The sequence below is a fragment of the Podarcis bocagei genome (genome assembly GCF_964188305.1).
Source record: "Podarcis bocagei genome assembly, chromosome: 3".
In the NCBI taxonomy this organism is placed as follows: domain Eukaryota; kingdom Metazoa; phylum Chordata; class Lepidosauria; order Squamata; family Lacertidae; genus Podarcis; species Podarcis bocagei.
The window spans coordinates 84,652,304-84,668,889 of record NC_138127.1 but is presented as its reverse complement, the minus strand read 5'-3'; the positions used below and the strand labels follow the sequence as shown (position 1 = coordinate 84,668,889).

Below are 16,586 nucleotides of genomic sequence, written 5' to 3'. Positions count from 1 at the left end.
TATCCCGCTTTTCCCCGACCTGATCGGGAGGCTGGCGGGGGGAGAAGCAAGCCTGCTTCTCCCCCCCACCAGCCCCACAACCTCCAGATCAGGTCGTGGAAAAGCGGGATGGCGGCGCTCCGCTATCCCGCTTTTCCCCGACCTGATCGGGAGGCTGGGGGAGGGAGAAGCAAGCCTGCTTCTCCCCCCCACCAGCCCCACAACCTCCAGATCAGGTCGTGGAAAAGCGGGATGGCGGCGCTCCGCTATCCCGCTTTTCCCCGACCTGATCGGGAGGCTGGGGGAGGGAGAAGCAAGCCTGCTTCTCCCCCCCACCAGCCCCACAACCTCCAGATCAGGTCGTGGAAAAGCGGGATGGCGGCGCTCCGCTATCCCGCTTTTCCCCGACCTGATCTGGAGGCTGGCGGGGGGAGAAGCAAGCCTGCTTCTCCCCCCCACCAGCCCCACAACCTCCAGATCAGGTCGGGGAAAAGCGGGATGGCGGCGCTCCGCTATCCCGCTTTTCCCCGACCTGATCTGGAGGCTGGCGGGGGGAGAAGCAAGCCTGCTTCTCCCCCCCACCAGCCCCACAACCTCCAGATCAGGTCGGGGAAAAGCGGGATGGCGGCGCTCCGCTATCCCGCTTTTCCCCGACCTGATCGGGAGGCTGGGGGAGGGAGAAGCAAGCCTGCTTCTCCCCCCCACCAGCCCCACAACCTCCAGATCAGGTCGTGGAAAAGCGGGATGGCGGCGCTCCGCTATCCCGCTTTTCCCCGACCTGATCGGGAGGCTGGGGGAGGGAGAAGCAAGCCTGCTTCTCCCCCCCCACCATCCCCACAACCTCCCGGCTTCAGGAGAGCCCCACCGCCAGCCCCACAAGCTCGGGGGACAGCGGGAGAGGCGCAGCGCGCCATCCCGCTGTCTCCCGACATGGTTTGGAGGTTGGCGGAAGGCTTCCTCCTCCCCCAGCCCCGCAAGTTCCCAGAGCGATGCCAAAGCATGGCTCTGGGTCCCGTTCTGGGGGAGGGGGAAGCTCGGGCTTCCCCGCCCCAGCCCCGCGCCTGGGGGGGGGGGGATAAATTTTTTTTGCCTTTATTTCCCCCCCCCCCCCAATCTAGGTGCGTCCTATGGACCGGTGCGTCCAATAGTCCGAAAAATACGGTATAAAAAACCGCACCCACATAATGCGCTTCAACACCTCCACAGCTGAGTAAAGTCGCTCCCCAACCCACATTATCCGTGGATTGGGCAAGATTCAAATCAAATGGGGTGTGCACAAGGGCTGCCACTTGGATAAGGTGGGCAATACAAAAACCATGCAGACATGGGATGCATCAAATCCACTTTGAGTTGTCCTGTCTACAGCCATGGTGGAAATGGGTAAGACTTTTTCCAGTGGTGCTGTCATTTCCAGGCCAAGCTGACCACCCATGTAAAACAAGTGCCACCTACTGGACTGAAGGAGGATTAAGATTAATAAGACTGCAGATATACTCCTAAATGGATGTGTTTCAGGTTTGGGATGCAGACTTTTCAGTTTCCTTTACTGGCTGAAAAATACAAACATCTGTTTGATGCTTACTTAATAGAAGTTAAACAATTTAACATGCCACTCCTCTGTACCATCAAGTTCAATGGGGTTTTTTTTTCATTTACAGTATTAAAAATGCTCTCTTCCTCTCTCTCTCTACACACACACACACACACACACACGCACACACCTCTTTCAGTAATCACATTGACTTCATGAAATCCAAGGTGTCCAGTGACATCATTATTTAATTAAAAAAGCCAACTGTCTATCTAGCACCTCATCTAGTAGCCAAACAAGCTTCTCTCTAAAACAGTGCTCTGATGCTAATCCCTCATATTTGTTAGACAGAAGCATTTTGGCTTTGAAAATTATGGGGTTATTTGAAAGCATCATGACTAGTGGCAATCATAGGTTAGATGAAGGATAGGTCTGCCCAGATATATGCTTTCAAACTTGTTGGACCAGTGGTTTGTCATAATGTGCTTTCACTCTCTCACAAGTTCATAGACACATTCCTCCAGTACCACAGGCAGGAAACGAGAAGCAATGAAATCCTTTCGTGTAAAATTGTTATCCAAAACCACTATGCATTTCTCTACAACACTAATGTTGCATTTTAATCTTGTTTTAAAGTTGTATTCATTCAACTTGTTTTTATTATTGCTTGTTAGCCGCCCTGAGCCCAGCCTTGGCTGGGGAGGGCGGGGTATAAATAAAAAAATATTATCATTATTACTATTATTACAACAGGTTTGATAACCAAAAATGAAAAGAGAAGTAACAAGTCTTTTAAACGTGAATGCTAACGCTGTGAAAGAATGAGACAGAAGAAACATGGCAAAGGATACAAGGATACAAAAAAAGAGAAAGAAACCCCATGATGAGAAGAGAAAGCAAAAGACACAGCAATGTTGTAACTGCATCATGGTTTTCCCTGCAATGAGGCAAGTTGACTAATACTACATGTTTACAAAATGGTTATTCAATCCAATGGTACCCAGGACCAGTTTGCTATATCTGGAATCAATGTTGCTTACTAAAAGCTCTTGCTGTTTATCAGATGCAGATCGTCCAATCACTTTATAGAGATCCATCAGGTCCCCCAGCATTCCGTCTCCCAAGACCGGTAACTGCATGGCAATGGCTGCCAAGCAGTGGCACATGAGAATCCTGGCAGCATCTTGAGCGCTGTGCAGCTGTGTCAACAAGGACTCCACAATGGACTGGCTCAGGTGGGGGCGACACTTGGCCAGCTTCACCATGCAAGTGAGTGCTATCTGCATTTGGGAAAAACAAAAAACGCTTGTTTAACATTCATCGCAAATCTATCAAATGCTACTCGTTTTTGGTCACAACATTCATGTAACCATGAAGGTGCAAAATAAAGGATAAACCAAAAAACACAAAGGCATTCTGCCAAACCACAAAACCCTCTAAACTAAAGAACATGCAGGGAGGATTCAGATTTAGGAAGTGCACAGAGAGAGGAGAGGGAATGGAAGTTACGCTGCAGAGCCAGAAGTCCTTGCATTAATGGAAATGTTTTGTTGGATACTGCCCTTAAGCTTCTGTACAGCAGACCCTTCCAGCTTAGGGAATCATCAGCTGCTTCTAAACTTAAAACTAAGCTGGGCTGATTATATCCTGCCTAAAAAGGATAAACTGTGTTTAGCTTAAACTATGATTCATTGGAAGAAGCCAGGATCGAACTGTGGTTTATGTGGTTTAAACGTAGGATAGCACTCTAGTCCCATCTCCGTTCTGTTTTTACAAAGATGAGACTCATGCAATATACAGTCAACACATATAATATGACTACTTATTGTATGGAACGACAATGAGACAAACTACATATTCACCTATCCCAAGTATTTTTCCTGACTACCTGCTCCACAAAGGCCGTTAACTCATTTGCATGTCAGTCCTCACTCTTTGGTTATATGGGGTGGCCAGTTCACAAGAGCACAGTGAGGCAAATGTTGGGCTACTCCGGACTTGCTAACTTAATGAGTCCTGCCCTTGATCTGCGTGCCTTCTGTAGTGCTTGGGCATTTATTTCTATTTTAAGTAGTTAGCCAGCCCCACTAAAACAACCTGCATTGCTCTTACATAGATTAATATGGAAGACAACTGGGTTGGTGGGGGTGGATTTATTATTTACCTTTAAGGTCGCTTGAGTACCTGGACTGCTGTCTTGACTACAAAGAACAAGGAGGGATTCGAGGCCAAAGACAGCATCCTGCTCCAACGGCAAAAGATCTAGGACAAAGATTTAAACTTTAATTCCTGACTGTTTTAATACTAGCCACTGTGGTCCTCATGGCCATGAAAGAGAACAAAACATTTCCCCTTTAACATAATTTGGAAATCTGGGATCTAGAAATGCCTTGATGCAGTAATACAGCACAGCCAAATGAGTTTCAAATAAATTCCATCAATTTTAAAACACCAAGAACGGAAATGCTGTCAGTTCTAGCTTGCACGCATTTCTTAGTGTTAGGGAGGAGAAAATGGTGAAATGAAAAACAAACCAAACCACATGACCATTAGATTTGGCTATAAACTGGAAGGCAGCAACACCATCTTAAATTTTCTCTTTTATTACATTGGCAGAGAAATGAGCAGAATGTCTGCAGTTCACACCCAGTCAACTCAAGAGCAGTGCACTGATTTACATTAGGATGACCATGCTTAGCTCTCATTCCAACAAAATACTGCATAAGCTATGGAAAAATAGTGAAAGTAAACAGCAATTACTTGAGCTCTCTAGTTTAGCATCAAAGATAGACGTCCACATGAGTTCAACTTGTTTCCAAAGGAAAACACAGCACATTACATCAAACATGGGGAGATATACTGTGACACCCACCCACCCATCCTTTTAGAATTACCTTTTTCCTGGCATGAAGCAGCTATGTTTGTCAGAACTCGGACTCCATGAGCCGCAATACCCTGGTTATTATGGTAACAGCATTCCTGTGCTAGTTTGACTATATCGGATGATCTTGTTGTCGTAGCTGTTGCTCCTAAGGGAGAAATAGTAGGGTACTTCTAAACAGCAAAGCCTTGTTCATTACATGCAGTATTTTCTTTTCCACAGTTTAAGAGCAAGGGAAAAATAGGAAGATGGTCTGGTTATAAGCATTGCCTAAGCTCCAACTAAGCTATAAAGGGGTATTTATTTTAATAACAATAACGCCACCCATCAGACTGGGTTATCCCAGCCACTCTGGGTAGCTTCCAACAAATTAAAACACAGTAAGACATCAAACATTAAAAACTCCCTATACAGGCCTGCCTTCAGATGTCTTCTAATAAGAAGTAAGACTGGTGTAGTGCATCCGTCTGAGCAAGTTGCAAAGCTTCCAGAAAGGGAAGCAGCAGCACAAGTCCCTCTCTAAATTTCCTTATTTCTCAGTACCTCTAGAGGCTTTGGGAAGGGGATGCTGCTGTCATTTTTCAGCTTCTTCAATGCCTCAATGAAATATGACTCTGTCCCTCCCACCCAAGTGATTTGTTCATGACAGAAGTCCTGGGGGGTTGGGGGCCCAAGAGCTGAGTTTTTGCTTTATCGTGAGCATTTTTTTCAGAAACAGCATGCACAGGAGTAGGGAGGGCCCAAAGATGACTACAAATAATGTTGGCTCTTAAGCCAACATTGTAGAACCTGCACAGAACTATACTGCTTTTCCAAAACACAGAACAGCCAGATGGCCACTATCCACATCCATCTTATCTCAAATTTATTCAAGTTCCAATCACTACAATATACCCTAGATTCCATCAGCCCCTCCATATATTTATTTTAAAGTGAAATGGTAGATACTCCACACCCTTGCAGAAAAATTGTCTGCAGGGTGGCTTTGGGATCCTCATCGTTTCTCAGTCTACCTTGCTTCAGGGGGCTTGTTTCAAGGTTGAAAGACTGTTCCAAGTTCATTGGAGAAGGAGCGGAATATGAAGACAACAAATCATTCATTCAGATTCAAAGAGCTACCAAAGATAAGTGGGTTTAAACTCCTCCAAAATCAATAGACCTTCACATAAACCAAATCAGGACTCCAAACACAGAATGCATCAACAATCTGATTAACTTAGAGACCATCCTGAGACATAGCTGGAGAGCAGAGGATGGTTTAAATCAGATGTACCAATCAGTTCATGCAATGCTGTGTGTAGCGAAAACAGCAACCCAGGCAACTAAAAGGTAAATAATGTATTCTATCTTATTGTCTAACATATTAATTCATGCTAGGGAAGTGCAGGTTTTAAAATGATCATATGCAGAGAAGAAGGGTGTCAGAGAATACTAATGTGGAAGGCAACTGTAGCACAAGACTAGTTTCTTGGTTTATAATTTCGGTCATTATCAGAGTCTTACAATGTGATTAAAATTAGCTCTGCAGTTTTTGAACTGCTGCAGTGCCTTCCAAGGAAACACACTTTTCAACATTATTTACAGTGTTCAAAAGACTGAAAAGCACCACTTATACTAATATCTGCAACAACACCAGGGAAAAATTGAAAGTGTGCCAAAATTTGGCTGATCTAATCTATTCATACCCGGAGCAATGCTGAAGTACTGTTTGATGGCTATTGTCCCCGACAGTGTGGAAAGTACAGATAGCATGCCTAGTTTCATACTGTCATAAGGAGTTTGAAGAGCACATTCACATAGTGCCTAAAAGCCAGGAGATAGAACAATTTTAGTACAAGGAAGGAAAATGAATTAAAAATTATTAACATGTGTTCATCACGCTTTATTCACACGCATACATAACATTTACATAACAGAAATGTAATAAAATATATAATAGTAAATAATAATAACTTGATGATTCCTGATTGAGGATGCAAAGTACCTCCATTGGGGGGGGATTATTAGTAACCGTAAATACTTGGCAATTGTATAAGGCCTGGGTATTCAAAATTCTTCACAAACATTATCTCAGCAGTCTTTATAATAACCCTATAAAGCTGTTCAACATTATCCGCATATTGTAGGTTGTGGAGCTGAGAAAGAGAGAAAGCATCTTGCCTAAGGCTGCCCAATGAGGAGAAGGCAGATTTGTTCTCTGTTGCTCCAGTGGGCAGGACCTAAACTAATGAGTTTTGAAATGGCAAGAAACATAATTTCACCTAAACATCAGAGGGGAAAAACACGTCTTAATGCAAAGAGCTGTTTGATAGTGGGAAAGACCACCTCAGGAGGTAGCCAGCTCTCATTTTCTGGAGCAATTTAGGCACAGGAACAATGTCTTCTCTTGTAAGGGATAACCACCAAGGGCCATTTCAGCTCTAAATTCTATAATTCTACACTATGGGATTTGGGGAGGTATCCCACATTCCATTAGCTCAGGGATTTCTTTTTGCGCAACAGAACCGTCTCCTCTCTCTGCATGTGCCTCCACCCTCTCCAAATCCACTCTTGAAGATTGGGGGGAAACCCAGAACAAATTTACGGGGTGCCTGGAGTGAGGTTGTCCCACTGTGCAGCCGAAAGTCCTTGAGCTGATGGAGTGAGTGTGCTGAATAACACCCTTGAATTTCAGGCTTCCAGGCTCACAGCTCAATAGCTCTTAGTCACTACACCATGCCAGGTCCTGTTTGAGGTTATGTGAGGTGACAGGTAAGCTTTACCTGTGGTCTTTCTCACATGTGATGGCTGCCTCAAACATGCAAGTCAACATTTGTTACTGGAGCCATGGGTGATGAACATGCCAGTATGAAATCAGTCAGAGAAGCTGTGGTCGGTCATGAGAATCAGTGTGCTATGCACTTCACTAAGTCAATTATTTTTGAGCTGAATTACCAGCCTGGTATTTCCCATTCATTCACACCAGGAAAGGAAGTGTCATTCCATGCAAGGATATGTCTCTCAACTGGGAAAGAGTAAATGTCACTGTGAAGTACACTGGTAGCTTCCTTTGTGCTGCTGCAGGAGACAGAATAAAATCCTATGCACAACATTCACTAACATGGCATCATCATTTAAAGGTCAGGTACAACTGAATGCATTTATAGCCCCTGCCCTCTTCTAGGCAAAATGCTTCTCACTTAAGCAACACACCTTCAGGGGTAAAAAAGTGAAAGGAGGGAGCAAGTCTCAGACATGTCTTGGTAGCCCACACAACCTAAGGAATACAGAAGCCTCAAAAATAAGCACAGAGCATCTCTATCTGCCCTTAACTAGTATCAGCAGCAGCTGCTGATATGCAACAAAAGTTATTTTCCTGTTGGCAAACTTTCATAGGCATAGAAAAAATAGTTTCCTTTTAGAGCAACAGTCCTTACTAAGTGCTGACTTGTTTATTTGTTCTGAAAAGTGGTCTTTTTATTAGTGGCCTAATAAAAGGTGATGCAAGACCTGGTGGAAGGACCTTCTCCCCTCCGTACAAAAGGGGGGGGGGAAGCTAGATAAGACAGCATCTGCATGGAATAAAGCATGCAAAGCATCTTTTTCGGCATCAGATTAGAATAATCTATTCTAGCTGTCATTTTTGGATTTTTACAGAATTAATGATGCTTGAGGAGAGATTGGATGTGGAAGAAAGGAAAAATAGGGCAGGAGGAGGAAGTGGCAAGATTAATGGAACTGACAGGTGTGTGGGGAAGGAGAAGAAACTATGCAGGCCAAAAGAAGTCACAGACAAATCTGTTCTAATTTTGGCTTTTCAGCTGATAGCGCCTGTGTATTTCAAAGTTTCACCCACCTCCGTGGGTGATAAGAAAAGCTTTAAGAACAAAATAGAATTCTGAAGACAGTCAGATTTTCAATATGCAGAAAACAAAGAAAGTGTCGAATGTCCAACTAAGGCAAGGGGGAAAGACCAGATTTGTTTATGTTTTAAATGGAACTGTGTATGTTACACCCATCAATAGAACCCCTCCAATTCACTGATGAATTTCCTTGCCATTGCTATATGATGCTCCAGTGCTTAACAGAACTCTCTAAAGAAATTACATTTGTTCCTTTCATCACAACACGCTGGACAGAAGAAACACCCAATTTTGTGCTAGCCTTTTGGAACTTCCATGCACAAAGAAAAAGAGTTCCTTTCATGCACAACCACAAATTACAGAGAAAATGAAAATGAAATTTGATTGTGCCCCTAGAGTGTTTAAAACTAAATAAATCACTCAGTTTGCCATTGTCTTCTAAAATAGGTAATACAGTACCATATTACATTGATCTCAGCAGTCAGAATACACCTTATAGGAAAGTTAAAGACTTGCAGTCATCTTTCACATTTTCCCACCACTTCCTCTAGTTTTTTATCAGGAAACCACATTATTGACATTTTGCAAGAGTGATATAAATCTTTAGTAATCTTCAGAATAGTGACCAAAGGCAGGAATCCCTCTTTCCGTGTCACAGATACAAAACCAAATTGCCCAGGCCCTACCTTCTTCCCAGATTTATGGGAGCTGGTTATATTTGCTCAGCTTTGAACCCTAGCTCAAATTCAGGACTCAGCAGCACATTCAAATAATAAAGCATGTCAAAGCCCATATATTCAGACCGTATGTTTTCATTTTCTCATGACCCTTTCCTTGTTAACTCTTCATATTAACCAAAATAAAATGAAAATCCAGCTTTCCAAGACTTGCACCAGTATTTGCACTCAGTTCCTTTCTTAAGCTTATTGTTCTACTCGAAGGCCAGGACAAACTCGTATTAGGCAATAGTATTAATAAAATACAAAACATCCATCCATAATATAAAACACTTTGTCAAGTTCCAGAGTGCTAAAACAGTTTCCCTTGTGCATGCTGATAGCTCCAATTCTAATACAGTGGTGCCCCGCAAGACGAATGCCTCGCAAGACGGAAAACCCGCTAGACGAAAGGGTTTTCCGTTTTTGAGCTGCTTCGCATGACGATTTTCCCTATGGGCTTGCTTTGCAAGACGAAAACGTCTTGCGAGTGTTCCGATTTTTTTTTGCTTCCCCCCCCTTTTCTAATCCGCTAAGCCTTTAATAGCCGCTAATCCGCTAAACCGCTAATAGCGCTAATCCGCTAATAGGGTTGCTTCGCAAGACGAAAAAACCGCTCGGCGAAGAGACTCGCGGAACGGATTATTTTCGTCTTGCGAGGCACCACTGTATTATTTTGCTTTTTTAAAAACCAAATTGCCAACATCCATGATGTAAGAGACAGAAGTTACCACAGAGGCCAAGGAACAAGATGTAAATTTAAACAAACAAATACAGTTTCTACAAAGTGCTAAAAGCCCACATGTTTTGACGTTGTTCCCCACCTCGTTCTTCTGGACAGATCTTGAGTAGAATTAGTATGGCTTACATGCAAAACAGTATTAGCAGAATACTTCTGATCAATGACAACTGAAACAAGAGCCAAGTCACACTACAGTATACAGTGTCCTGATCATGGGATCAGGAGCCATCAAAATGTTCTGCAGAACAGAGCAGGAGCACCTGACAGAATTCAATACTGTGAGGAGTGAGGGAGAGCAAAACAGGGTTGTCAGCAGAAGGTGCACCACCAATTATTTCTCTCTCCAGCCTTTGACTTTAGACTGAAAATAGCAGAGATTTAAAATACCACCATCTGTCTGTATCACAACACCTCTTGCTAGAACGTTTCAACGCATCACTGAGCATGGCTGAAAGGAAGAAAACCATATTAAAGAACACTGCAGCTGACATGTACCTTTGTTTCACATCATTAGCCACGGAAGAATAGAACAAAATGAAAACAGGGCTCATCTAAACAGGTAGTCTGTCCCAACAAATGCTCTAATGTTTACAAGATGAGAGGCCTACAGCTAGAGACTTGGGCGGTTAGTTCAAACGCACACTCCAGCTCTTGAAATTGGTGTGCAGATCCCTAGCCGTGACCCCCTCAGTTTCCAAATTCCTTTTATGCAAACACCACAAAGCTGTCCTTGTCCTTGGGTCCTGTGTAAGGTTTGCCTCCAGCTGAAGGAGAAGGGTGGTAGCTCAGTAGTACAACATCTGCTTGGGTTGCAGAAGGTCACAAGTTCAATGCTTGGCATTTCCAAGTACAGCTAAGAGAGACCCCTGTCTTGAAACCCTGGAGTGTTGCTGTCAGTCAGTGTGGACAATACTGAGCTGGATGGACCAATGACCTCACTCAGCATAAGGCAGCTTCCTAGGTCAGTGTTTCCCAACCTTTTTTGGGCAAAGGCACACTTGTTTGATGAAAAAAATCTCGAGGCACACCACCATTACAGCCCCGTGACGTCAGCGCGCAGCGTCACGCCGGGAGGGACGCACGAAAGTGTAAGTTTCAATTTTTTCCCTCCCCCTTGCTGGGGAACCTCCAAGCTTTGGGGGTGGGGGGGAGGAGGCAGCAAAGCGAGGCAGGAAGGAGAGCGCGGCTTGGCTGGGTGAGCTTTGGCAGGGAATGAGAGCCGCGAGGCGGGCGCTGCGGACGGAGGCGCTGCCCGCCGAGCTCGCAGGCAGCCAGGCAGGCAGACGGCGAGAGCCCCGCGCTGGGCGGCCTCCAAAGCTACAGCTTTTTCCTGAATAGTTGTGAACATGCTGTGACAATACAGCAGCTCAGCAGATACCGTATTTTTCGCCCAATAGGACGCACCTAGATTTGGGGAGGGGGGGAAATAAAGGGGGGAAAATTATTTCCCCCCCAGGCGCGCCCCCAGCCCCCAGAAAGGGTCCAAAAGCGATGGCGAAGGTGAGTGCACTTTCGCCATCGCTCCCGGGGCTTGCGGGGCTGGGGAAAGCCCGAGCTTACCCCGCCCCCAGCCCCTGTTGGGATACTGCCAGGGAGACAAAGGCCATCATGAAGCCCCCACGTCGTCTCTGGACGATCCATCGATCTCCCGTTAGCGACACGAGCCTCAGAAACAGCTCCCACATTCCAGAGCTCGTGCACGCTCTATCAGCAGAGTTTGCACAGCGAAAGATGCACTCAGGAGAGCATATTTACAACTTTATTCAGCGTTGGTCAGAACAAAGAAAAAAACATGACTGCCTGCTTCGATGTCTCAGGCACAGAGAGAAAACGAAAGCATATACAGTGGTGCCCCGCAAGACGAACGCCTCGCAAGACGGAAAACCCGCTAGACGAAAGGGTTTTCCGTTTTGGAGGCGCTTCGCAAAACGAATTTCCCTATGGGCTTGCTTCGCAAGACGAAAGCCCATAGGGAAATCTCTGGGACAGCGGGGAAGCGCAGCGCATTTAGAAGCGCTCGGGGAAAGCAGCGCACTTCGCTGCTTTCCCCGGAGTGCTTTTAAATGCGGGCGGCTGGGAGGGAATCCCTTGGCCCCCCGCGGGACTTCCCGAAGCTCTTTTTAAGTCCGGCGGGGGGCCAAGGGATTCCTTCCCAGCCGCCCGCTTTTAAAAGCACTCTGGGCAAAGCAGCGCACTTCGCTGCTTTGCCCAGAGTGCTTTTAAATGCGGGCGGCTGGGAGGGAATCCCTTGGCCCCCCGCGGGACTTCCCGAAGCTCTTTTTAAGTCCGGCGGGGGGCCAAGGGATTCCTTCCCAGCCGCCCGCGTTTAAAAGCACTCTGGGCAAAGCAGCGCACTTCGCTGCTTTGCCCAGAGTGCTTTTAAATGCGGGCGGCTGGGAGGGAATCCCTTGGCCCCCCGCGGGACTTCCCGAAGCTCTTTTTAAGTCCGGCGGGGGGCCAAGGGATTCCTTCCCAGCCGCCCGCGTTTAAAAGCACTCTGGGCAAAGCAGCGCACTTCGCTTTCCGAAGTGGGGCGGGGGGGCGGGGACACCTGCCGCCGCCGCCCCACTTCGGAACAGCTTTCAGAAGTGGGGCGTGGGGGCGGGGACACCTGCCGCCGCCGCCCCACTTCGGAACAGCTTTCCGAAGTGGGGCGGGGGGGCGGGGACACCTGCCGCCGCCGCCCCACTTCGGAACAGCTTTCCGAAGTGGGGCGGGGGGGCGGGGACACCTGCCGCCGCCGCCCCACTTCGGAACAGCTTTCCGAAGTGGGGCGGGGGGGGGCGGGGACACCTGCCGCCGCCGCCCCACTTCGGAACAGCTTTCCGAAGTGGGGCGGGGGGGCGGGGACACCTGCCGCCGCCGCCCCACTTCGGAACAGCTTTCCGAAGTGGGGCGGGGGGGCGGGGACACCTGTCCCATCCGCCCCACTTCGGAAAGCTGTTCCGAAGTGGGGCGAGGGGCGGGGACACCTGCCGCCGCCGCCCCACTTCGGAACAGCTTTCCGAAGTGGGGCGGGGGGCGGGGACACCTGCCGCCGCCGCCCCACTTCGGAACAGTTTTCCGAAGTGGGGCGGGGGGGCGGGGACACCTGTCCCATCCGCCCTACTTCGGAAAGCTGTTCCGAAGTGGGGCGGGGGGGCGGGGACACCTGCCGCCGCCGCCCCACTTCGGAACAGCTTTCCGAAGTGGGGCGGGGGGGCGGGGACACCTGCCGCCGCCGCCCCACTTCGGAACAGCTTTCCGAAGTGGGGCGGGGGGGGCGGGGACACCTGTCCCATCCGCCCCACTTCGGAAAGCTGTTCCGAAGTGGGGCGGGGGGGGCGGGGACACCTGCCGCCGCCGCCCCACTTCGGAAAGCTGTTCCGAAGTGGGGCGGGGGGGCGGGGACACCTGCCGCCGCCGCCCCACTTCGGAACAGCTTTCCGAAGTGGGGCGGGGGGGCGGGGACACCTGTCCCATCCGCCCCACTTCGGAAAGCTGTTCCGAAGTGGGGCGGGGGGCGGGGACACCTTCTGAAGGCGGGCAGGGGGCGAAAGTCTTTGTCCCCCCTGCCTGCCTTCCCAGGGGCTTTTAAATCGCCCCGGACAGCGGAGAAGTCCTCCGCTGTCCGGGGCGATTTTAAAATGCCGCCCGCCAGCATTTTAAGATAGCCCCGCACAGCGGAGAAGTCCTCCGCTGTCCCAGGGTTTTTTAAAATGCTGGGGGTGGGAAGAAAAGCCCTTGTCCCCCCCCCCCCAGCCTTCAGAAGAGGTCCGGGGACAGACTGTCCCCGGACCTGGTCTGAAGGCGGTTTCCCTAGGAACGCATTAATTGATTTTCAATGCATTCCTATGGGAAACCATGCATCGCAAGACGAAAAAAACGCAAGACGAAGAGACTTGCGGAACGAATTAATTTCGTCTTGCGAGGCACCACTGTACAAAAGCATAAACCTCCTGTGAACAGGAAATACGCAGGCTGTGACACAACAACCTGCTCCCTTTTTAAGGTGGAACGGAAATATCCTAATAGCCCCCAGAGCGGGTCGGAGAGCACTGGCGAAGGTGAGCGCACCTTCGCCATCGCTCCCGGAGCTTGCGGGGCTGGGGGTAGCCCGAGCTTCCCCCGCCCCCAGAACGGGTCGGAGAGCGATGGCGAAGGTGCGCACACGTTCGCCATCGCTCTGGGAGCTTGCAAGGCTGTGGGCGGGGGAAGCTGGAGCTTCCCCCGACTCCAGCCCCCAGAACGGGTCCCAGAGCGATGGCGAAGCTGCGCGCAGCTTTGGCATCGCTCTGGGAGCTTGCGGGCTGGGGGGATAGCTTCCTGAAGCCTGGAGAGAAAGAGGGGTCGGTGCGCACCGACCCCTCTCGCTCTCCATGCTTCAGCAAAAGCCTGCATTCACCCCATAGGACGCACACACATTTCCCCTTCATTTTTGGAGGTGAAAAAGTTCGTCCTATAGGGCGAAAAATACGGTAGTTTGGGGGTGGGGTGGGGGCAGCTCACAGACAAGTAAGTGGGAAACAGCCACTTCTAGCTGGCTGCACGTAAAGGATAATTTGGACAACAACTAAACTCTCTTCAAATTGCCTAAGCCCCACTATCATTTATGATGCGTCAAGCCATCTGAAGCTGCTGACATGTTTTTGCATGGCTCGCTGCATTTTTTCATTAATTTACCAAATAAGAAAAAGTCGATCTGGAGTAAAAATTTAATCAAAAGCTGCATTTGAAAAAAAAAATTGATACATTTGTTAACTAGGCAATCCCTCAAAACTCTTTATTAAAGATCTGATCAGAATAAAGGCGGAACCAGAACTTACACAGAAACTGACAAGGTGAATTTGTTAAGAGCAGGGTGAAAATTCCATTCTGAGAAAAATAAATGGCTCAATTGCTTTCCTGTGACAAATTCAACGATGCACCCATGAATGCATAAGTCCAGGGAAGAGAAGGTGGCTGGCTGCATTGCACTATGATGCAACTCCGGAATATAGTATGGGAGACCACTGGGCAAAGCAAATCTGCACCTAAATGAAGAGGAGCTCTGTTGGATCAGGTCAAGGGCCCACCCACCCCATAATTTTCACAGTTGCCTACCAGATACACATGAGAAGCCTGCAAGAAGGACACAACTGCAAATGCCCTCTCCCCACATGCAACTCCCAACAACTGGTATTCAGAAGCATACTGCCTCCATGTCTTGTCCTCCATGAATTTGTCTAAAGCTGTCACTACTTCTTGTAGGAGCAAAACTTTTCTCTGCCCACTTCCTCCATGCCATGCTCAAAGTTCTATCATGTCATTTCTCTAAATGCTGCAACCTTTCCTAAGAAAGGAGTTATCCTCCTGATCATCTTGGTTGTCCTTTTCTGAACCTTTCCCAATTGTACAACTTTTTGAGGCGAGGCAGCCAGAGCCACACATAGGAATCCAAGCGCAGACACACCACAAATCATATTGCCCTGCCCACTTTCTGTACAAGCCCTGCAAATGTTAAGGAACATAACGTTTTAATGACTCAGTGTGAGCAATAGGCATCAGAATGCTCTGACACTGCCCCAGGGAAGCATTTTTAAAGCACTTCTCTATCTTGCAGAATTCAGTTCTGTCAAGGGCTTGCTGGCAGGCCCCAGCCCTAGAATCAAAGGTTTTCTCAAAACAACACAAACAGGCTGGTGCTCCCAAGGAAAACTTGTACAGTGGTGCCTCGCAAGACGAAATTAATTCGTTCCGCAAGTTTTTTCTTCTTGCGAGTTTTTTGTCTTGCGAAGCACGGTTTCCCATAGGAATGCATTGAAAATCAATTAATGCGTTCCTATGGAAACCGCTTGCCAGGCTGGCGGTGCGGAGAAGGGCTTTTCTCCCCACCGCAAGCCTTCAGGACAGGTACGGGAACAGAGGGGAAGGGGCGCAGCGCTTCTCCTCTGTTCCCGGGGCTTGCGGTGGGAGGAGGGTTTTTCCTCCCCACCGCCAACATTCAGAACAGCATACTGAATGTTGGCGGTGGGAAGGAAAACCCTCCTCCCACCGCAAGTCTTCAGGACAGCCATCCGAAGGCTGGCGTGGGGAGAAGGGCTTTTCTCCCCACCGCCAGCCTTCGGAGGAGCCTTCCGAAGGCTGGCGCGGGGAGAAGGGCTTTCCGCCCCACCGCCAGCCTTCGGAGGAGCCTTCCGAAGGCTGGCGCGGGGAGAAGGGCTTTCCGCCCCACCGCCAGCCTTCGGAGGAGCCTTCCGAAGGCTGGCGCGGGGAGAAGGGCTTTCCGCCCCACCGCCAGCCTTCGGAGCAGCCTTCCGAAGGCTGGCGCGGGGAGAAGGGCTTTTCTCCCCACCGCCAGCCTTCGGAGGAGCCTTCCGAAGGCTGGCGCGGGGAGAAGGGCTTTCCGCCCCACCGCCAGCCTTCGGAGGAGCCTTCCGAAGGCTGGCGCGGGGAGAAGGGCTTTCCGCCCCACCGCCAGCCTTCGGAGCAGCCTTCCGAAGGCTGGCGCGGGGAGAAGGGCTTTCCGCCCCACCGCCAGCCTTCGGAGGAGCCTTCCGAAGGCTGGCGCGGGGAGAAGGGCTTTCCGCCCCACCGCCAGCCTTCGGAGCAGCCTTCCGAAGGCTGGCGCGGGGAGAAGGGCTTTCCGCCCCACCGCCAGCCTTCGGAGGAGCCTTCCGAAGGCTGGTGCGGGGAGAAGGGCTTTCCGCCCCACCGCCAGCCTTCGGAGCAGCCTTCCGAAGGCTGGCGCGGGGAGAAGGGCTTTCCGCCCCACCGCCAGCCTTCGGAGGAGGCTTCCAAAGGCTGGCGCGGGGAGAAGGGCTTTCCGCCCCACCGCCAGCCTTCGGAGGAGCCTTCCGAAGGCTGGCGCGGGGAGAAGGGCTTTTCTCCCCACCGCCAGCCTTCGGAGGAGCCTTCCAAAGGCTGGCGCGGGGAG

General features: G+C 49.4%; 1 protein-coding gene across 2 annotated transcripts in view; it reads right to left on the bottom strand.

Annotated features, from left to right (window-relative positions):
- The window catches only part of INTS7 (integrator complex subunit 7), a 48,162-nt gene that overhangs the window by 23,993 nt on the left and 7,583 nt on the right, over window positions 1-16,586 (bottom strand). For both annotated transcript variants that reach the window (XM_081185981.1, XM_081185982.1), the window contains exons 8-11: window positions 6,077-6,194; window positions 4,405-4,539; window positions 3,675-3,772; window positions 2,551-2,790 (exon numbers count right to left, since the gene is read on the bottom strand). In XM_081185981.1, the coding sequence (XP_081042107.1) occupies window positions 2,551-2,790; window positions 3,675-3,772; window positions 4,405-4,539; window positions 6,077-6,194 (591 nt within the window). The remainder of the gene's footprint in view (window positions 1-2,550; window positions 2,791-3,674; window positions 3,773-4,404; window positions 4,540-6,076; window positions 6,195-16,586) is intronic.